The following is a 23,448-nucleotide window of genomic DNA, read 5'->3' on the forward strand; positions in this document are numbered from 1 at the left end:
ATCTAATGGTGCAGTCATTTAATCACCTGTCTCTGCAAAAAATGATCTCCATCTCCCATGTACTTCAAATGAAGTGTGCTCGCTGCAAGTCAAGGGGTCCTAAGTTCTCAAATGCTTGTCCAAGCTCCAGTCGGCTCCTGGGACACTTAAAAGTTCACCCGAATTCAACTATGACCTATGAATTTTGCACAACTTTCCTCCTGGGGTAAACAAAAGCACCTGTCCTTTTCCCCCCACTCACTTCAAATGCCATGTCTTTATGTTCAAATTAAAAAGAGACCTTGAGCAGCCATCGGAGCACTTAGAGTTCACCTTCTTTTAACTATGGCCGGCGATTTTGAAAAAACTATCCTGCCAGGATAAAACAAAGCACAGTTTGGTTTTTGGTTGTCCCAGCAAAAGTCAAATAACAACATATGTCTATGATAAATGGGTTGGGGTTAGGTGCACTAGAGTCCATTTGCTCAAGTGTCGCATTTAAATGCAGTTGTGCGCCAAGAGCCAACATATGACTGGGTTATTAAACTGCATTATGTATTGTTACACAACATACTTTTCCACAGTTGAACTTAGAAATGGCATGAAAATGCATCATGATCAAAAAGAGCCAGTCCTTAACTCATACGATGAAGCAACGTTGTTTCTGAAACAGCGTATCACGACGTATGTGGTCGTTTTAAAGAACGGCTGACCGAAGCGGTAGTTATGAACACGACCGCTAGAGGTCGGCGTTGGAGCTAAGTAAGTTCTCCATGTTTGTGTGTCTTTAAATTTATTTCCTTGTATTCTGTGAAGAAATCGTGTGCGGATTCCCTGCCATGTCACCCCTAACCCCTAACCATCCCCATTACCTTTAAAAGCTCATCAGACATGCGTTGGTGAAGCCCATGATGCTGTGAGCCGAAAAAGGTATTTGTGGCGTACCTTGGTCGATTTAGCTGTTTTTATCACAAACACATAGTTCGTCGTATGAGTTGAATAACAATAATCTACTATCAAAGGTTCCATTTTTTTCACCTTGAGTGCTTTTACCTTTAATACCCCACGTACATTTTGCTAGTAACATTTACTCTGGGTACATCACCCTAACCCTAGTATTTTACTCGTAATGTGATCACAATACTTCTTACACCTCTGATGACGATGAAGGGTCCCCTCCCCTTGGCCAAGTAGTTAACTAAGAAGTTATTCAAACCCAAGTCTTGATCCAAGTTACTGACTGTATAGTAACACAGTGAGCAACATCGACCAGGTCGCTCCAGGTCCAAACTATCTCAACAGCAAAAATTCCGCGGAGCATCTCTGTTTGACAGACCTGCACAAAGAGGGCAACATGTCATTGTTCAGTGCAGTAATTGGACGGCAATGTGGAGTCCTTTCCGAGCGGCCAAGTAAAAAGTGCAATAAGGCCGTGGCATTTTCAGTCGCGACTGGACTGGACCTTATCTTGTGTCTGTTTCCAGGGGGGGAAACTCTCTGCACGATAACATTAGAGAGGAAGAGAGAGAGAGAACGCATCCCTCAAATGAATAGATCTAATAGAACATTGGTCATTAAAGGGAATAAAAGCTCCGTGGACAGACGCACCATTGTTAGCAGAATGATAAAAGCTTTGCAATTTGCAGTTTGATTAAGAAAAAAGATTTTTTTTTTAAAAGACCTTCTGTACAAACCTTGCATATAGTTAGTTTCCCTGAAGCAAAATATATTATTCTTCATGTCAGGAATTATTGTTACACTAATAATTGAAATTCCATTTGGTACTTACAGTTTTTTGATGATATTCCTCCGCAAATTGGGTTTAGATGTTCTTATTTACATTCTACTGGGCTTTTGAAGGACATCTCATCCATGTTGGCATATCATTAAAAGTCACAACCTTTTAAAGATACGATATTGTCATATTTAGGCATCATCTCTCTCCCGTCCCAAGTGCGACGCTCCATTTTTCCCCCTTCCATCAACTAGCCAGCTCATCAAATGCTGCCTCAAACTTGCAGTATAAAGACCCAGTCCTTGTCTCCACTCATCGCCAGTTTGTTCTGTTCATCACCACATGATCACCTTTCCTGGATTTCCGATGAAGCTCGTGTGACATGATCAAAACCTCCAGATCAGCTACTGATCGGACCGTGTGATCATTCCCAGCTGCCGTTTCTGAACTCGAGAATGTATCCAGAATGTAAGTGTCGGAACTGAATGTGCACCGTCACTTAGCCTCGACTGTGACAGGTTGTGTATTTCTTTTTCCGTCATTTAATTCAACTGCACAACTTTGCATGTTGAAATTCTGTTAAAAAAAAAAAAGATTAAGTAATTTTCATCGTTTTAAGCACGGATACTCTTTTGGCATGATAATGGGAATAGTCAATTATCCACTTCCAGCCTGTGGAGCAGCTCCGTTTCTGAGAAATGAATATATAATTCCAATCTGCCGTGCAATCTGTCAAAACATTACAGCATGACAGCATTTTACCCCCAATGTTTTATGCAAAAGGTTTTCATTCATTTGCAGTCAAGGTGTGCCAGAGAAAAAATTGAAATAAATAAATAAACAAACAACGACGACCTCTGCCTCCTGGCGTATAAGTGATTCTGAGAGTCTGAGAGAATGGAAATGAGCCAGATGGCTAAAAATGAAACGTGAGGATGCCTCGTGGTTGAGTCCTCGTGACATGTGAAGTTGGCTCCAGTGGCATTATATGCCCTCATGCATCATAAAGCTTCCATCTGCTGATGCTTCTCATGGATCCAGACAGATACACAGGGATATAACGGGGCGGGTGAGAGTGAGAGATGCGGGTGCACCACAAACAATTTGAGTTTTAAAGAGTCCGTGCCGACCCTTAAAAAAGCTGAACCTGTCATTCACTGCTGTCATATGTACCTTATGCATTTAAAAACTGTTTGAAAAAGAAGAAAAAAACCATTGAAAACTTGTCAAACAAAAAGCACTGGTGAGCGTTACACCAGGACAAGCTGATAACAGACTGACAGGGGATGATAAATACATGTCAGCTACGTATGAGGAGCATATGGAGATGTGGCAGCATGGAGATGAAATGGTGCCTTCGCTGTGATGTGTTATTTAAAAAGTTCAACTCTAGATTTTTTCCACATAAAACAAACAAACATTGATTTATCTGCCGCCAACTGAGCAGATGCACGTGGGTTTCCGCTTCAGGTCCATCCGAGCCCCAATTTCGTGGCTCGATCTCGATCCATGAAATTTGTGCTCCCCGCTTGTCAAAAAAAAAAGAGGCAACACCCAAGATCTGCAGTAACTTCTGTTTTTGATGTAGCCCTTTACAACTAGCAGTTCAAATAAACGTCATCTTAAGATTTCGGTTTTATGTTGGAAAAAAAACCAACAACTTAACAGTCACATCGGCACCGGACTAAACCATCAAGCCGGACAGTATTCCGGACAGCATGTTCTGTCCTTTCTGTTCTTCTCCATTGACATGGATGTGAGCACACTTCCTGTGGTATCCTCACATGTCCCGCTGCACGTCAAAAGTAAACGGGCGCCGTTCCGCTGCTGTGTTGTTATTGCACACGTGAACAGCAAGGCACACGGTACAATATTTGAATAATACCGATTTCTGCTCGGAGCGTGGCAGTTGAAATTCAGATGGCCAGTGTGTCCTGTGTTTCCACGAGGTTCTGTGAGTGTTTCAGCTCAGACTGACAGGCCAGTTGGTGTGTGTGTGTGTGTGTGTGTGTGCGTGTGTGACATAAGATCCTGATTCGTGGAATTAGGTTCAGGCTGCACCATGTCAGTTCTTGACTCGGATGTGTAGAAGCAGGCGGCTTGATGAACGTGTGCAGCCCCAGGTGGTTGCGTGTGTTGTGACACAACGCTAAACCGGTGTCAGATTATGCAAAATGAAAGGACGGTTATGACTTTCTTAGATTTCCTCCCACTGGCGGGACGGAAAAACAATCCGTTCTGGGCCCGGAGGCAGAGGCCGAGGCCGCGCTGTTCGCCGAATGAAAAGAGTTTAGTCTCCGTTTAGTCACCAGATGCTCTGTCAAGTCTCAGCGGTCCGTTGTCACAGTAGCAACTTTGCTTTCGAGGCTGAATGCTACTGCAAAATTTGTTTTGCAGTTAATTAAAGGCTGGCGCATGCATGGAAAATGTAGCACCTAGCACGTTAGCGCTTCATGTCCACATTGGCATGTTAACATGTGTCGGCCGTTGCATTTGATGAATGCTAAGTGGAATCATTATGTTGCACTTTTTTCTAGACTTATTGACCGCTAAAAGTGCTTTACAGCACAATCACATTCACATTCAGTGTCTTGCCCAAGGACACATCTGCATGCAGACTGGGAGAAGCGTGGATCGAACTGCCGACCTGGGGGTCAGCGGACGACTTTCTCTACCTCCTGAGCCAAAGCATGTTGTCAATGTAAAGCTACGTTAATCAGAGTCTACGTTTCACAAATACATTTGAGTTTTCAGACGGCATTTAGGGCCTTATACTATAATGTCTGTTTGATTTTTCCAAAACTATTTTGTGAGGGCACTTCAGGAGCGCCGCTCGGAAGAAAAATATGGTTTGGCTGTGTCGCAGTACAGGATACCTATTATGGTTGTCCTGATTCAGCCGAGTACCATCAAAGCGGAGCAGTGACATTCATAACTGAAGCTGAAAAACATGGAGGCACTAAAGGGCAAAAAAGTTAACTTGGATTCCTGTGCTAACAACGGGGATCCTGAGTGTCTTTTGTGGGGTTAATTAGTGCAGTGTGAGAGTGATTGACACCGTACAGATGTTTGTACATGTTTCTATAAATGATGTTGTGAGTCCTGTCCCAGGATCCCAGAATTGCTTTGATCATAGCCCTCCGAAGAAGTACTGTAGAAGTTGATGTGTACATCGAATACTGCGCCTGTGCTACTGTGAATACAATACTAGTAAACCCAAAGTATTTAAAAGACAACCTTTAACCTCTTAGTTCCTAGAGTGAAGAGCTTTTCATTTTTAATAATTTTTCGAATTGATTCCCGACAATGAATCACAGTGTGCATGGGGTATCCTGTCTAGTATACACAATGAATAGAATCATTCAATAAGTTGAATTTCACGGTACTTCAATTAATTCAATTTTAATGCAATAACCACCTCCCCATTTTCATATATAAACCTCTCTATTGCATGTTAGAACAATAATAATTTGTCCTTTACCCAGTTCTTTCAATGCCTTTACATTTTTAAAGTTCAAATTATGTGTCAGACATCTTTCTGCCGGAAAACAAAATCTTAAATCAGAAAATATTGCTGGAACATATCACAGCATATATAATATGTATGATGTAATATATTCTGTCAGAATGAATAGATATGAAAGAAAAGTGTTGATCTTTAAGTAAAGATGCTCATTAAAGGTTTTTCTGTTCATGATCTCCATACTCATTAGTCAAGATCAGGAGTTTGTGTATCCAGAGGTGGAGGTGCAGCCAGTGCTTCACTGCTGTGCTTTCTTTTGATACTATGTTTTTTTATTGCACCTGCAGTTATGAAACACCTGCAGTTCCAAGAGGAACGGCCCCCATTTTGAAGCAACCCAAATTATCTCTCGTTTGGGCAATCATGTTTCACAAAAGAGTAGGACAGTACTAAGATAGGACGTAATCATAATAAGTGTTCTGCTGAAGGTATGGCCTTGGAGAATGAGCAGGTCATAGCAGTTTTAGAGGCCTTTACGTGAGGTGATTTCATTCAGATTATTTAGAGCTGAATCTATTAGTCTTTGGTTGACAGAGAAAATTAACTGCCTACTATTTTCATAATTGGGTAATTTTAATGCAAAGTTGCCAAACGGGCTCTTTTTTCATCTCCCCGGTTGTGAGGATTTGCTGCTTTTCTTTGTTTTATGTTAATGAAATATCCTTTGGTTTTCCGAGTGTTTGTTGAACAAAACAAGACATTTACGGGAAAGATTTGGCATTCATCACAGTCTTCCCGACACTTCACAGGGCAAACAATTTAAAGGGTTGATTTAGAAAATAAGCAGGTTTATTGATAATAAATTTATTGTTACTCTCTAATCTGATTATTGGAATGAAAAATCCAGAACTTTCTGCTTGAGAGAGTGTGGGACCACAGTCTGATATATCTTTGTCCTTCTTTTATCATCATGTGGTAAAAGAAGGACACTTCTTTTACCACATGATGCCTCTCACTATGCCAAACAGCCTTTCAGCCTCCACCAGAATACAGTTGTTTGTGTCGCCGCTCTCAGACAATGCTGCACCAGCATAACCTTAATTGATTCAATAATTCAAAGAGGAGCTTAGAGTTGCACCGCCAGCTCATTATCTTTGCACAGTGCGCCTTCTCTTTTGGAAAAAAAATGAAGGGTTTTCCAGCAGTGTCCTCATATAAGATACTATCAGACAGTTGGAAAGAAGCGGTTAAGAAACCTTGAAATGGGTTGTAAAAATTGCCCCTTTTTATCTTGTACATGACAATGGTATTAGACTTTCTGCCTCTGTTGATGTCTCCATTCGAAATGGGTAGTATGCTGTGATGTTATTGGAATTATCCCTCCATTCATTTCCTTCTAGCTCTGTCCTCTGTTAGACAAATCCGGGAACCTTCATGTTACCTTCTTATGCACGTAACTGGTATCAAATTGTACATACTTGCACTTGTTTATGTACATGCTTTTTATTTATATTCCTTATCCTTGCACAGTTTTGCAGTTCTTTTTTTTTTTTACATTTGTATTTCTTATATTTTGTAAGGCGTGTTGTGTGCCTGATACCTGCTGCTGTAAAACCAGAATTTCCCAGTTTGGGATAAATAAAGTGCATCACAACATGGACAAATCAATCAAATTGTGAAACTGGACTAAAATATACCACCAAAAAGAGCACACAGAGACAGTCTCCTCACAATCGACCCCAACCTGAGAAAGTAATTTGAGTAAACAGTTTGGTTTGGTTTGTTTTGCTAGCAGATATGATAATTCGGCGGGAGGCCTGCGAGCATGCCCACAGCCAGCAATGCGCCGAGCCATGGGCTAGCAGGCCGGGGGAGGTGATTGCTTTTTCAACATTTGAATCGTGATTGATGTAGATTTAATGTTGAAATTCACAACTTCAGCCAAAGTTTTGTGTTGAATGAATAACTTTTGCTACCACAAAGAATTGATGTATGAATCAGCATATTTCAAACCCACACCCAACAAAAGACTGTGAGTCTTAATGATTTACCAGTAATAAAAATGAATAAAAATTGCCACTTGTCCTGGATAAACACCAAAAAAATCCATTCAAAACATTCAGTGTCTGATCGTTGTGCAGAGTGAGCCCTCTTCACAAACAACGTTGAGCACATTGATAATTGACAATACACATTTCACATGATCCCCAGAACAACTTTGAGTCAGAGACGTTGAATTTCAACACTTCAACCATATGGCAACACTTTGTGTCGATTGCACAACTTTTGCCATCAGGGAACACAAGGAATTGCAGTATGACTCAGCGGATTTAAAACTCACAACCAACAGAAAAAAAGCATGTGATATTCAGGTAACTCTAGTTGTCGCCAAACATAGAAGACACCAGAGAACAACAAACCATACCACTTTTCATGAATGAACAACAACAAAACTCAGTTCAAAACACCAGTGTCATGAAACTGGTGCAGAGTGAGCCCTCTTTCCAAACAAGACAATAACATGTTTCAGTTTTCCCTCCATGGTAAACCATCTTCGCAATCAAATCAACACAGGATCTCTGACACGAGAGTAAACTCCAAACTTCCCACAGCTGTGCGACTCACCGTCACCGTCGGAGCCCGCGCGCGCGATATCTCCTGCTTTGTTGAGATCCGGAAGTTGACGTGATGAGGACTTTACTGCGCGCTGGGCACAGGGACAGACCGGGACAGACCGGTACCGGGACGAACCGGGACAAACACGGACCAGTATCGCTGCTGCAACCGACGCACTACGAGACGCTGGTAGGCCGCCATTTTGTTTGTTTACCGTCCATATTTAAAGCGGGAAAGGCTTTTTTCTTTCTTTCAATCTTTTTTCCCAATTCTTGATTACTCATAATAATACTAATACTAATACATTTTATTTATCGACCACTTTTCATTGCTTAAAGCATCTCAAAGTGCTACAGAGTAAAAACAAGATAAAAAACAGTTTAAAATTTTTTTTTAGGTGAATGCTTGTTTAAAAGAAAGTTTTTTTTGATGACCGAGATTACAACAACATGAATGTACAAAAATGAGTCAAAATAAAAATATACAAAAATGAAAAAAGAAAGCCATCTAATGCAAGTCCGAAAAGTAGAATAAGTTATGAAATAATATAAAACTATTTAACTTGTTATAAGCTGTTTTCAGTCGTTATTGCCTTTTTGTTTTGTAGAACTTCGAATTGAATCGCATCGTCAGCTACCAGTGTATTTACATTTATGAATATGGGATTTTTCTCATGACACAGGGAATGGCATTAAACTTCTGCCGATTGCCTTCAGGATACAACATATTTTGGAAAATGTAATGTTTCTGTACATGCGCTGATTCACTATGAATCTTTTCACCGGGAATCGTCTTGTAAATCCTTTTCTTCTCCTCCTGACCTGGTCCAGCACAAGGCCAAACACTGTGTGTGCCTTGAAACACAACATGGCCCGAGGGTGAGACATTCACCAACTGAAAAGCCTCCACAGGAGCTGAGAGAGCAGACGGTGAATACAGGGGATGGGCAATAACAAAAGAAATCCAAGGCTATTAACGTTCTTTGGCTTCTGACATATTTACAACATCGTTGGTGCCAGGACCTCCGTGTTTTTACTCATTTTAATGTGAAGGATCCAATTGATTTTTTGCTTTAAAGGGGCTCTGAGTAATTTCACATGCTGGTGTCCTCAAAAGGCAGAATATTTTACATTTTGAGGACTGTATTACCTAGAAATCTTGTAAAGCCAAGCTGTAAACGGCCCGCTGGATGGAGCTATAATTGCCCGCTGGAGTCTGTGCGAAAAATAACTGGTTTTTCTTACGAAAGCACTTGCGTGCTGCTGTCTTTTTTTAATTTCACTCTCAAGCCTCAGTTCATTACCTCCTGAGCACCAAGTGGGTTCCCAATCATCAATGACATCAGACGGCAAAATAACATTTTTTTTAAATCGCATTACCAAAAAACGGCATATACAGGACAAGAACAAAAGATGGAATATACACAACACAAATGTAGAGCCACTTCTTGCTATTCAGTTTAGGACTGTAATGTATAAACACATTGCCATATGCAGATGTAAACACCTTCTCCCTCTCTGGGAAACAAGTTTGAAGGTTTTTATTCGCATACATCCGAGATCATATTTTCTGTCCTCATTTTCTAAATTGGCAGTCCAAAAATCTATTTTGTGACAGAGGCAAATTTCTCTGTGTCAACACCAAAACCCAATCCACAAATCGGCTCATTGCCATTCTCGGTTAAATTGATATTTCTGTGGACTGCCACTCAAGACCCCCAGACACATGGTCAACACTTGTTCGGAAGTGATTGAGAAAGTTTATTTTTTCGAGTCTGCATTCCGCATCCTTTTTACCTCGACCTTGAATCTCTGCCAACGATTTTGTGGGAGTTGCCATTCCAGCAAGTTCGATTTCACTTGTTCGAGTAACATTTATAAACCATTTATCATGTTTGGTTCGTCCTGGATGACTGTCTAGTGCACGAACATCAGGCATTCATTACACTGTAGCCTCTGTGTAAGAACTTTCCAACCGTATTTGTTGGGGTTTTGACGTTTGTTTGGCAGCTATTTGCTTCTGTCCATCACTGCAACGTTACAGGCAGCCATTGATTTTGTCACGGGGGAAACTATTAACTGACATGTGATTATTTCCCTCAGCATGTACTGAACAAAGAAAATGCTCTCCTCACTGCAAGTGACAGAAAATGTTGCTACTCTTTGATAACTGTTAATCAAGTTTGACAATATATGTGTCTATCCGTCTTATTTTTTTAGCTCCGGTAAAGAACAGGGCTTATGATGGGATCAATCGCATTCGCACCAAATTGCAGGATGCAATTTTACAGTAAGTGACAAATATATCATAGAAGATGTGCTCGGGGGGACCACACTGTTTCTTCTTTGTAACCTAAGAGGATTTATGACCTCAACTGATGGTTTATTTTTAGAAACATTAATCCATGAAAGCAAATACACCAAGTAATACAGACCTTCATTTGAATTCTGCTAGCACTGCTATTACTTTCTGACAATGTCAAAAAGTACAGGGGGAAAAAAGAGTAAAATCATTCCGACACAGCGAGGCTTCAAGTGACAAAAAAACATAAACAACAAAGTAATAATATAGTTGCATGATGAAGAAGAATTATCATAAATAATGAAAACTGTTGATTTTTCAGGCCTCAGTCTTTATTAGAAACTGTTCAAATATCAAAGCAGAATTATGTATTTATTAACCTCCATTCCCGCATAGCTGTGTGTGTGTGTGTGTGTGTGTGTCCGTCCTTCATTATTTGGGAGGGAATGTAATTTTTTTTCCCCATCTCAACAGGGCTAGAGAGAAGATCTTACGCTTACATTTATCAAGTGACGTCATGAAGTCATTTTTCAAGGTATCTAGATTCGATAGGACTGCAGACGCAACCTAATGCTCAGAAAGTTATTCATGATAAAGGAACATGATGTTGCTACGAAGTTATAAAATTCAGTCATATTATGTGATGATGCATTCACTTTTGTAAGAGACACCATTGAGAGTTGATTTAGATTAAGCAGTCATTATTCATCATATGGCCTAAATGACATTATAAAAGGAATGGCGTTATTACAGTACAGAAAAGTTAGTATTGCCTGATCTGGGTACATGAAGCATCTCTAATTATATCAATGTATGATAGGGAGTTTTTGCGGTACACCCAACTCTTCGTCGTCGCTGCAGCACTCGCCGGCCGTTCTTGCAGCTTCACTTTTTTATTCCGCGCACATTCTATTTTTGAAGCCTTAAACTTGATCCGCAAAAAAAGAGACATCAAGTTCTGCTTTAGTCCAAAGTCAACTCAAGTCAGCCCCCAGAAGTGAGACACTCACGACGGCTGAGGCGACTGAGTGAGCACATGACAGACAGCAGAGGAGAGAGACGGACAGCCTGCCCAATGTAACTCATCACAGAGGCGACTGGAAAATCTTGAAAGAGTGGGCTTCGGTACAAGCTGGAGAGAGATCTGTCCCCCCCTCAGCTTTAATCAGTTTAACCCTCACCGGGTATAAAATAATCACCAGCCGCTGTCCCTTGAAGGAGTTGGATTTGCATATTTTAGTTCTACACGATCATCCTCTATACAGAAACATACAAAACAATCAGATATGGAAGCAACGTATGTAGCAGGCAAACACATGTGAATGTAACTCACATGTTCAATGCATCTTATTTATAATACATTCAGCCGTATGCCACACTGTGAGCTTAGAGGCACCATGTAATACAGAATCAACAAGACGAGTTGATATCATACAAGATATATATAATAGAAGTGGGCAGTAAAGTCTTAAAATCCAAGTGCAGTAATGAGCTCTTTGATTAACATTGTATTAATTAAATCATCATCCTTTTTAAATTTGGCAGAATTGTAGCACATAGTTGCACTTTGTGAGATAAGGACTGTTCCCTCCTTATGACATTTCATTTTACCCTCACTGTGGGCTGAAACCTTTTTATTGGCTCTCTTTCTCAAAATGATTGTGTGTGTGTGTGTGTGTGTGTGTGTGTGTGTGTGTGTGTGTGTGTGTGTGTGTGTGTGTGTGTGTGTGTGTGTGTGTGTGTGTGTGTGTGTGTGTGTGTGTGTGTGTGTGTGTGTGTGTGTGTGTGTGTGTGTGTGTGTGTGTGTGTGTGTGTGTACCATAGTGATGTATTGCGGCTGTCTGTGCAAATTCGTATCAGTTCCGTTTCTGAAGACAATGATGAACTGTGTCTGCATCAGATTTCAGTCTTGACAGACTCAAAAGTTCAGCACATTTGATCATGATAGACGCTGTAACCACTGCCTTTTTTTATCTTTATGTCTTTCGAAGCCATGAACAAATGAATAATGCCGGCTACATCGGTATCAAAAACAGACGATAAGAGCAGTCGTAACTGCGCCAACTTTTAAAACTTTTTTTTCTCTCGGACGTGCTCTTAAAGGAACATCTTAAAAAAGTTTTCCCAACGAGTCAACTACAGAATATGACCGGAAATGGAAAAAAAGGCTCAAAAGAGTCAGGATGAAAACCAATCCATTTAAAACAAAACACAAACTGGTGACCATCTTGCGATTGGCATCACACACGTCAGTGCTACATTGATTGGTCGGACCACAACCATCTTAGAACTCAGCCTTCGTGTTGATCTTGACAACACACGTGTTAAGTTTCATGGCTGCATCTTGTACGGTTATGACACTTTCACCGTGACAAAAAACAGTCTACAGACGGACTGTGGAAGTTTCCAGGACAACATTTTGCCATTTTGACACACGCACACACACACACACACACACACGCACACACACGCACACGCACAAACACACACACACACACACACACACACACACATTGCCGCTGGTTAATGACTACAAAACTATAAATCCAGGTTATATATTTTTTTACTTTGTCAAATTAGTTCTACTTCCTGTACTGCATCAGGGTGTCTTCTTCTTTCTCTTTCATTTCCCTTTCCATTATTCATGTTGGAAAACTGTCAGTGTCCAACTTTTTCCAAAAGATCGGAGAATTTTGGATACGGCGAATTATACAGTGCAAAACTTCAATGGGCATTTTAAAGTTTGGTCTCCGACAACGTGGCCCAGCATGTTTCAAAGGCAGGTGTTTCATAAAATACAGAAACATAATTTATCACAAACGTCACCAGCGCTCCATCGTCACTTTTTACACCAGCAGCTTTACCGAAGCGCAACAAGGTGCATATTGAGATTTCTGTTTATTTAGTGTAGAATAAAAACACAACTGCCAGCTGGGGCCAAGGACCTTTTTTTTGTATTCAAAAATGATCTCACTCACTGCCGTCTCATTTACCATAACTCATTCACTGAATCAGGTTTTTGATTCCGAACACGCTCTCCGTGTTGTAAGTGACATTTGGCCGAGACACCTGCTGCTGTCGCCTTTTTATTGATTCCCATGCAGCCCACGCTGTAGACACAGTGCATCGTTCAAGGATCGGCACTTCAGCTGGACAGAGCGGTGACCGACGGATGCACGTTGGTGATGTTGTTTTTTTTGGGTTTTTTTTAACACTGTACACATACAAGTTAATTTGTAATGTGTTTGCCCCATCTTAGAAAAAAAGCTAATTAAACTAAAGATTCAATAGTTAAATTTCAGTAATAAAATATTTTTACTTTTTTTTTTATCACACCACACCAGAAAATTTGATTAATATTATGTCCTTTAATTGCTGTTGCAAATTAGTTTTATACAAACATAATTTCAATGAGACAGAGTTGAGGGCGACTGCAGAAAGAGATCACAATTTAGATTAAGAATCTGCTTTTTGGTTTGGAAATTCCAAAGTTGTTGGGAGGGTATTTGTGTGCAGATTATAAAGACAGATTTTTTGAAATTATTTTTCTCCAAGCATCTAACTTTTGCCCTCTGCTTAATAGACCTCCATACAGCAGTTGTGTGGTTCATTTCTGCCTTTCGGAAAGACAGGAAGTGTCAACGATATAACGGTAACACAGTTTCTTTTCCCCCACACACACAGTTTGAAACCGAGTGGAGAAGTGGAACACACGAATAAAGACACAGAAAGGGGACTCGGTGTGTAACAGAGGTCATTCTTCTCGAGGAGGTTGACATTCGGTGGCTCAACTCCCGCGTGGTGGACTTCAGCCAGCTAGTGACTGTGGAGTGGAGGTCCCGACTTTCAGCTCGAAGGGGGGGGTTCAGGGTGTCGACCGCATCAGCGCCGGGTGAACAGGACGTGTAGCCCCGTCGAGGCTCCTGTAGACATGGCCGCACCATTTCTTGCACAGGTCGTCGGACACGAACGTAAACGCCCTCAAATTAGACAAATGAAAGCTCTCTGTGTGTTTCTGGGCAACAGTCCATAAATATAGTTGATTTCTTATAAATATATGTATATAAAATGTTTTCTTTAAGTTACTGTAGCAAGGAAACATGTATTTTTACTACATATACTACACACTCTGCGTGTTAAATGCCAACGAGTTGACATTTTTGATATCAAGCCAAAACCACAACTTTAACCAAATGCAATATTTCCCCGATGCAAATTAGCGGGACAATAGACATATTTTGGAATAGACACTGTGACACGTTCTTTACACCGTGACCGGTAGAAAAAAAATATTTGTCTTGCTTTCAGCCAAGTGTCACAGTTGCTTTGTTAAATTATTGTGCTGGCCAGGTAGAATCCGTTTTTCACGCAGTAAACAGCAACCTCGATGGTTTCATGAAGTCCCCTTTCATGTAAGACCCCGCACCACAACATCATGGTTCACACCTTGACGCTTGTTGTCAAGTGAGGGGCACACATATTAAGAATGACGTGCTTAGTCTTTAAAAAAAACAAAACAAATATAATTGCTTTTTTTCCCACAGTGCAAATCTAATTTGCTGGTTCGGAACAGGATTCAAGCAGCAGATGAAAGGAATACTTATCTGCCTTTTTGCACCTGCGGATGTGTCAAATTAAATGAGAAGATGAATGGCGTAGCAGGGATTTTCTTTCACCTCAGTCATTTGGATGAAACTCACGACCCCGGTGCAGAACCGCAATCCCCTGATTTCAGTTTCAGTATGTCTCCGTACTGGGTACTGGAGAAACATTACGAGAGCCGCCTGCAGCCGTGCGTTAAACGTGTGCACGGACAAGATCTGGGGATGAGATATATGCAAAGCTACCACTGATCAAACACGTATAGGTCCACGAGTTTCGCCGTTACCTTCGGGCATATGATTTTTTTAAATAAGATATCAGATTTCAATCGGCATGACCCGCACGCCGTGGTCCTGCTCTCACCGCGCCATTTCAAAGGGTTAGAAATTAAGAAATTAAGAAAAGAGGGTTTGATTCAAGCGCCTTACCATGCGTCAAAGATTTAAAAAGAAATACATCTGCGTGGGCTGCTAATCAACAAGTGTGTTCAGCAATGGTGCAGCTTTGATTAAACATAAAAGAGGAAAAAGTCATAGAACGGGATTGTGTGACAGGCAAAGCGATGTAGTTGATTCACAAATACGATGCACAAAGTGAACGCGAGAGACGGGGAACTACGATATTATGCAGTGTTTATACATTCTCTAACCATTATGATTTTCAGTTTTCTAGCCGAGATCGTCCATCGTTTTGTTTCTGTGGGGCCTTTGTAATCTTTGCATGGGTGGAATTATTCAGTTCCACAGATCCTAATTGCAGTGTGTGTGTGTGTGTGTGTGTGTGTGTGTGTGTGTGTGTGTGTGTGTGTGTGTGTGTGTGTGTGTGTGTGTGTGTGTGTGTGTGTGTGTGTGTGTGTGTGTGTGTGTGTGTGTGTGTGTGTGTGTGTGTGTGTGTGTGTGTGTGTGTGGGGGGGGGGGTGGGGGGGGTGGGGGGGGGGGGTGGAGTATATCAGATTAATGAATGGTTCTAGGGAAACAGTTTTGTGAGTGGGCACAAATTGTGTGTGTGTGTGCACTCCGAGCTGTCGTTTCCTAATCCTTATTTAGAGAATCTCATGTTCTACACAGGGGTTGCAGTGATCTGATCCATTAGGGTTTGTAGCAGAGGCGATCCACATTAAATACAGACCATAAAAAAACAACCTCTTACAATCATTCTGCCAACAGGGCTGCCACAGCCTCATGTCGTCCAATAAGTTCCACACAGTGAGGTAATCACATTCAATATTTTTTGGGGGGAAAAATGAGAGCACTGATACCAGACTGGTACTTGGATGTCTTGATGTATTATTATTCTCCAAAGACAATACCAATCGCAGTCCTAGTGTTCTGAGTGAAAAGAACAGTGGGAGAGGAAAAAATGAACATGTCGTTTGGGTGGAACAACAACTGACGCACGACATTTGATGGAAAATACTAAAAAACACAGGGTGCTCATCATCTTTTTGCTCCTTCGCTTCTCAACAGGGAGAGATGCCCGAGGCTTTCCATGTCCCAATTCCTCCTCCCCGTGTGTGCGCGTGCTAAGAATATTCCATTATCTGTAGAGATGGTTTGATAAACAGTTTTAAATAGAAACGCCAGTTGAATAAAGAAATACATTAGTTGAGGCTCATCTGCCTTGACTGATTATACATCTATTACTGTCACTGGTAATAAGACAATCAGTTGTTTCATTAACGAAAGAACAAATGAGCCTGGAATAAAATTGGCAATTAATGCAATTCAAGGTTGTGAAAGTACTTGTAATGTATAAATAAATATATAAAATTCTCAGGTCGGATACAACCACAGACTGTATGTAAAAAGGGACGCGGAGGTGCCTGTCTTTTCTTGATTAACCAGCAGGGGGCGACTCCCCTTGTTGAAAGAGAAATCCATTTCTATGGAAGTCTATGAGAAATTGACTGTACATCTCACTTGATTGATAACGTCAGTAAACATTTTCATGACGAGTTTATGGTCTCCATCGCTAGTTTCAAGTCCTCTCCAATACAGCATGATGTTCATCTTGTGAACTATACCTCCATTAAAGACGATAAAGTACGGTATACACTAGGGGCGTGGATACAGAGTGATTGACAGCTAGTGCACCGTCCAGTTTGGTGCATGGTGTAGGTGGACGTGCAGTGGAAGATCTCTCCGTCAGTCTCCCAATCTCCCGAGATTAATTGTACCAAGGTACAGTATGCATTTATTTAAGAAATTATCAATATTGCGCAAATGCTATTTAGAGGCAGCTTTTGCTCTCTCTAAGGTCCTGTACAGGTTTCTCCGAGGTTCATTTCAAGGATTGGAACTTTTTTTGATTCAGATTAAGTGCTGGGTCACTGGCTGGAGGGCAAAAGAAAAAACAAATGAGGACAGGAAGAAGCAGAAGAATTAGACGCTTGGAAGATAAAATCCACACAATTCTTGAAGATATAGGATACTGAACCTGAGGAGGAAGAGAGAGGGTGAAAGGGATGAGGTGCACCTCATAATGAGACACTCTGATTCAACTCTTATGTTAGAATTTAGAAGAAAAAAAAATTGGGAAATAAAGTATTGGATTATATTGCGATGTACGTGATATTGTAAGGTGGTTTCTAATTTGCTTTATGAAGTATTACAAATTCCACTCTCTCTCTCTCTCTCTCTCTCTCTCTATATATATATATAAATATATATATATATATATATATATATATATAAAGCCAACAAGAAGTACAACATCCAAAATGTACCTTAACAAAAACTGAACTTCAAACAGGCCATGTATGTTGCAGGGCTGTTCTGTTGCTTTGTATTACATCATGCAGGTGTCTGTGTTTAGAGACAGTGTGTGTGTGTGTGTGTGTGTGTGTGTGTGTGTGTGTGTGTGTGTGTGTGTGTGTGTGTGTGTGTGTGTGTGTGTGTGTGTGTGTGTGTGTGTGTGTGTGTGTGTGTGTGTGTGTGTGTGTGTGTGTGTGTGTGTGTGTGTGTGTGTGTGTGTGTGTGCGTGCGTGTGCGTGCCTTTCTTTTCATAATGCACATGTATTGAACACACTAACACACACACTCACACACATCTCTTACAGCACATAAATGGAAAAGAAAGCAGAATGATGACATTTTCTGCTATTACAATAAAAAGCCCTATTTTAGGGTGAATCCTTTGAACAAATTTAACTCCCTCTACCTTCCACTAAGGCTGTGGAGATGTTACACATTATTCCAAAATCCAGTTCCGCTATCACGCAGCATGTCATTTTGAGTGAACTACACAACCAAAGGATTCTGTCATGACGGCTCGACATGAAGTGTCTCCACGTCTTCCAGGAAGTGGCGTGTTTTACGGAGCTCAAATGTCTGAGCGTCAGAAACAGATGAAAGGGGGGAACGGTGGCATGTGAAGGTAAAGGTGATGAAACTTTTGAAGAAGAAAAAAAACTACATAGCTTTTACTGGTCCCACTACATGGGACAGAACCCAACAGTTTGTGTTATAAGGGGTTTATTTGGCTAAAGGAGTGGGAGAATTTTCTCACTCGATACTTTTCTTTATCTGAAAAAATTCAACGGTTCAATGATGGCATAGTACAGTATAGAGTGGATGCATTTGTTTCCATGGTAGCACAGAGACAAACTATCAAATGGAAATATAACAATGCAGAGAGCAGGGGGAAAAATGACATTGTGTTTTTTCAATCCGGCAAAGAACATGAGCTCCGTCCGTGAACAGATTCACTGCACGCGCAGAGACTTAAAAATGCACTTGTGAGCCCGAAAGCCAGCCAGGATGTAATAATAGATATAGAATATTTGCCTCTCAGAAGAAGCAGGCAGCGCCTCAGATCAGACGCATATCTCCTTTGTACTTATGGTGCACAAAGATGAAAAGAATTAATCTGTACCCGTCCAGTAAGATGTGAGATGTGTTCAGCAGATGTTAGTGCATGTCCTTCACAAATCATATTTCCTAGTTGTAGTTTTGTCGTATAGAAACCTTTTTATTTATTTCTAAGAGATAAGGTTTTCATTCCTGTGTCGTCTGGCTCTAAATTAAAGACTCGGGACTGTGAAAAATGTGCACAAGAAACTTTTTCTATTGCGAAGGAAGAACCACGCGGACTTGGAGGAAATTGCCTCTTTTGTGGAGGATGCCAGTATATATATTGTTTCAGTCTTCTCGAAATATAATGACTTTTCCTTCATACTTGCAATATTATGACGGTCGTCTCAGTCAAGGCCTCATCGTCCGAATCTCATTTTTCTTCAATATGGCTCATTCAACACTCGACAGACAATCTTTGACCTCAAAGTGAACTTGCAAACCGTCTCCATACTGCTCCCTAAACACTATTCGCCTCTCAGAGATTAATAGACTCTGTATTGCAAATGAACGCACGTGATGACTTCATCCAGCTGTCACTGTTTCCCCTTACGTTGTCCTTTGCAAAGTGTGACTGCAAGAAATAAATCGGCCGAACACGAAGACAATGACTGCGGTTTTCCGTCTCTCTGTCATTTAAATGACAACCTTTCCACTTTGTCTGCTGTGCCACGGTCAAGAATTCACATCAGCCAATAATTCCCCCCCGCCGACGACAGATAATGTAAATTTGCCGAGGTTTCAGATTCCCCACGAGATATAACAGATTAGTGGTGTGCCAAGATACGAGGGCTATTATTTTTCAGATAACCGTCGTGCACATTAAATCACGTGCCCCCATGAATCTGCAGCTCTTATTTTAATATTCACGGAAACATCATCAGCAGATGTTGTCAGTGGCAGAAAAACTAGGCTGCCGGACGATCGACATCGTCTGCACGCCAACATGCGTACGGTAGATTGTTCGGCAGATACAGTGACATTTTATTTCCTCTGATCTCCCCTCTCTTTAGTCATTCACACCTTATCCTACATATGTCATGTTTTTTTTTTCCTTTCTAATTGAAAAGCAGATGCACGTGTCCGGTGGAATAATTTGTGAGACGTGTTTCACTTTTGCAAGAATCATTTTTCTTCCGGGGCTGGAATATTCTCCGTATTGTTGACAGTCTGTTTGAGTTCATTTCCGCTTTATGACTTTATTTATGATGCACACAGGCCAATGCTAATTTGATCAGGGTTGGATTGTTTGGCAATTCCAACTACAGCTGCTTTCAGACATTCACTGAAGTCCGGATGTTTTTCCTAAACTTTTCCCGGAGGGGCTGTACATGAGAATGCAAATGTGGCTACGGACATTTTCCGGAACTTTTCCCTGCCAGCTCACCTACCGTAATTTTCGGACTATAAGCCGCGCCTTTTTCCCCCATTTTTCGACCCTGCGCCTTATATAACGGTGCGGCTAATCTATGGATTTTTACAGCTAACGGCCACTAGGGGACCTCCTTAATCTAACAGGTTGCAGTCCACCAACTTTAACTCTACGGGCTCTATGACCGGTTAAAGCAGCGAGAAGCAACTTTCGCTCAAGTTTGCGAGTGGATCCTGATGGCGTGGAGGAGCGTCAAAACCTCCCCGATCACCGACGGGTTCCGAAAGGCCGGACTGCTGCGTGATGAAGAGGAGGACGCCGCCACAGGCTCAGCTGAGGCCCTTCAGAGGCTGTTCGATTCCGACAGTGGCGAAGGGGAGTTCGTTGGTTTTGAGAGCGACAACGAAGGAGAGAGGAGAGTGGCTGACGAAGCCACCCTGAGCCTGTTCGTTTCCGACACTGAAGATGAGGACTTTGGTGGTTTTAGTAAGTTATGCAAATATGCAACTTGTTTGTTGAAATGTTAATAAATGGGAGCTTCCTCAAGCAGCCATCTCTTTCCCGACAATCCCCTCTGTGCACGAACTCTTACATATGGTAATTAAACATTAAAACACCTGCGGCTTATAGTCCAGTGCGGCTTATAGATGTACAAATCATTACATTTAGCTGCTGCGGCTTAAACTCCGGTGCGCCTTATAGTGCGGAAAATACGGTAGTAAAATGCCCCAGGCCAAGAAGGAATACAGGAGGAAAGTCTTTTGGAAGAAGTGGGTGCTCCACCCAGGTACCACCCCTCGCCTGAATGTTCCGATTGTCGCTGTGAACGCTTCTGACTCGGACATTCTCCTGCTGCGTTCGTCATACGTCAACTGCAAACTGTGGAAGATGTCTGGACCCAATTTTCCGGACATTTTCTGGAGTTGAATGCAGGCGTACAGTATCCCTGAACAGTGCGCTTAGTCCAACTTTCATTCACATTGTGAGCTGGGGCAGGAAATTCACGGAACAAGTTTGCGTGGACTGTAAATATTTAAAGCCATTTACATGCAGCTGGTTGGTTTTCTGATTGATGTGATTTTCTATTTCTATTCCCTGCACGCTGATCATTGTTATTATTATTGGCCTATAATAGATCACTGCTTCCCGAAGGCTGCTTTAATGGACGGACCTACTTAGAGAGCAAACGCCGTACAGTAACACTGTGGAAGGAACAGCATGCAGCAAACAGTGCGACCAGCGGGGAGTCGAAATGTGGTTCTGTACGCACTGTAGCCATTAGGGCTTTCAGGTCGACCTGCTTTGAGTGTTATCGTGGGATTTGCTGACAGGATTAAAAAGCATATAGTTTTTTGTTTAATGCGTGTTATTGTAAAATTTCTGCTCTATAAAATAAGAATAGAAAATGAATATCAGTTCTCAATTTTTCATTGTCATGATTACAGTCGTGTGTTGTATAGATAGATTATTATTCAAGAACACCACAGCAGGGGAAGTCATGCTGACAGGTCAGTGCGTCCATATCCTCCCTCGGCATCATGCATTTCAAAAATTAAACCCTAAGTCATTTGCCTGAGATTTACCACGATGAGATTATTTCAGAGATGCCTCCCGTCTGAGGAATGCAAAATCAAACGCCAAGGGTTGCTAAATGTCAATATGTAATTATTCTCCACTTTGTGTGTGTGTGTGTGTGTGTGTGTGTGTGTGTGTGTGTGTGTGTGTGTGTGTGTGTGTGTGTGTGTGTGTGTGTGTGTGTGTGTGTGTGTGTGTGTGTGTGTGTGTGTGTGTGTGTGTGTGTGTGTGTGTGTGTGTGTGTGTGGACATATTGGCCAATTACAAGAGACAAACAAACAATATTCCCAACTGTACAAAATTATTAATACTGTTAAATCATCAGAAATGCAAACTACAACCTCATTATGTTCCCATACATTTGAAAAAGTAAACATTTTCTATGGTTAGTGAATAATGTTGTCAGGTGCATCAGAATAGATGAGTGCAACATACAAAAAGTGTGTGACAGCCTCGTATCGAGGTCGACTGCAAAGGGACGTCTTTGCTTTTCAGCTTGTTCTTCATCGCTGTCTTATGTCCATCGTGAGGACCCGATTCTTATCCGCCGTGTTGGTTTTTTTGAAGCATCTTACATAAACCAAATCCACTAACTTTGAGTGTGCCGTTTGTCACGATGGGAAGTCGGATGCAGCAGCAGGTGTCGGAAGATTACATCAAAAAAGGAGGACAGACGGAAATGCAGAGAACAAGCGAGACAGAGGGTCCAAGAATTTAAAACATGTCCTGGAAAACCTCCCCTCCCCCCCACACACACACTGCTCCTCTCGCTCTCTGCACAGACAAAGTAAAGAAATAAACCAATTTAATCTTTACATGACTTTTTTAAATATTGGACACGTATTTCAAAAATGTCTGGGTTTCACAGGAAGTGGCACAACACAAAATGTATAATTTATTAGCAATACTGACAGACAACTTGATCAATTCATGCTGTTGGGCTTTGAATATGATTGGCTCTTCCACTCAGTAATTCAGTTTCAGGCCTGACAATCACCTCTTTTTTTCCTTGCAATACATGAATGCAGCCAAATGGAAAAACAACTTCAGTCAACTAAATGTACAGCAGGAGTGACAGTCTGCCCAATGTGCTCTCTGCATGTTGAAAACTACAAATTTTAAAGATATTAAAATGTAAGATGCTTGTGTTCTCTAATGATTAATGATTTTTATCACTAAACACAAGATACAAATATACATTTTGCAGCTTTTGAATGTTTTCCATGTCATTAATATCTGAGAAAAAGATATAAATAACCCTTGATAGATAAACTATGTAGTGGTAACTGACGTTATCAGTGGGTTTTGTGTATCAAATATAAGTTACCTTACATCGTCCATCATTTCTTTTAATCATCTTCATATTTCCAAAATGAAGGTCCACAGTAGTTTCTGTTTCAAAGCCTTCCGCACAATGTCAGGAGTAAAATTTTGCCAGATGAATAAGGGACCTTGGTAGAGCTGAAGCTTTTACTTACTTACTTTCTCCGGTGCTGAACCCAGAACCAACATGAGTATTACAGCCCTGAATCCCCCCCCAAAAATGGCCTTGAATGCTGATTTATGTGCTTATCCTTTCATCGTACTATCTATTCATGATCAAATGAAAAAAAATTAATTGGCAAATTTTGGCTTCGTGTTTTTTGTAGCATCATTTCCTATTCCCCCAGCCTTAGTCATTTTCCACTCAACACAACTAAGAACGTAATATATCCCATACCACAATTGGTACTCGAAACCTAACCGTGTTTTTCGTCCCCGTAGACAACGATGGACGATATGACAGCTGCCCAAATGTGAAGTCAAATCACCTGGATCGCCCCCTGGTGGCTGGCTACAGTATAGGTAACAAACCCTGCCTCCTCTATGTTAGTGGGTGGTACATGGACCAAACTAAACTTTTCTCCAGATATGGTGCCCATTATTTTAGGTAGCTCTTATCAAAGTGGTCATT

The 23,448-nt window shown here is 41.2% G+C and overlaps 1 protein-coding gene across 3 annotated transcripts in view; it reads left to right on the forward strand.

The window, feature by feature from the left end:
• Positions 1 to 7,816: 7,816 nt before the first annotated feature.
• The window catches only part of rxfp1 (relaxin family peptide receptor 1), a 70,845-nt gene continuing 55,213 nt past the window's right edge, over positions 7,817 to 23,448 (forward strand). The window contains exons 1-3 of one of the 3 annotated variants that reach the window (XM_047334590.1): positions 7,817 to 7,982; positions 10,013 to 10,082; positions 23,259 to 23,339. In XM_047334590.1, the coding sequence (XP_047190546.1) occupies positions 10,034 to 10,082; positions 23,259 to 23,339 (130 nt within the window). In that variant the 5' untranslated portion in view covers positions 7,817 to 7,982; positions 10,013 to 10,033. The remainder of the gene's footprint in view (positions 7,983 to 10,012; positions 10,083 to 23,258; positions 23,340 to 23,448) is intronic. The other 2 variants (XM_035650198.2, XM_047334588.1) reach the window with 2 other exon arrangements.

The sequence above is a fragment of the Scophthalmus maximus genome, chromosome 9, assembly GCF_022379125.1.
Source record: "Scophthalmus maximus strain ysfricsl-2021 chromosome 9, ASM2237912v1, whole genome shotgun sequence".
In the NCBI taxonomy this organism is placed as follows: domain Eukaryota; kingdom Metazoa; phylum Chordata; class Actinopteri; order Pleuronectiformes; family Scophthalmidae; genus Scophthalmus; species Scophthalmus maximus.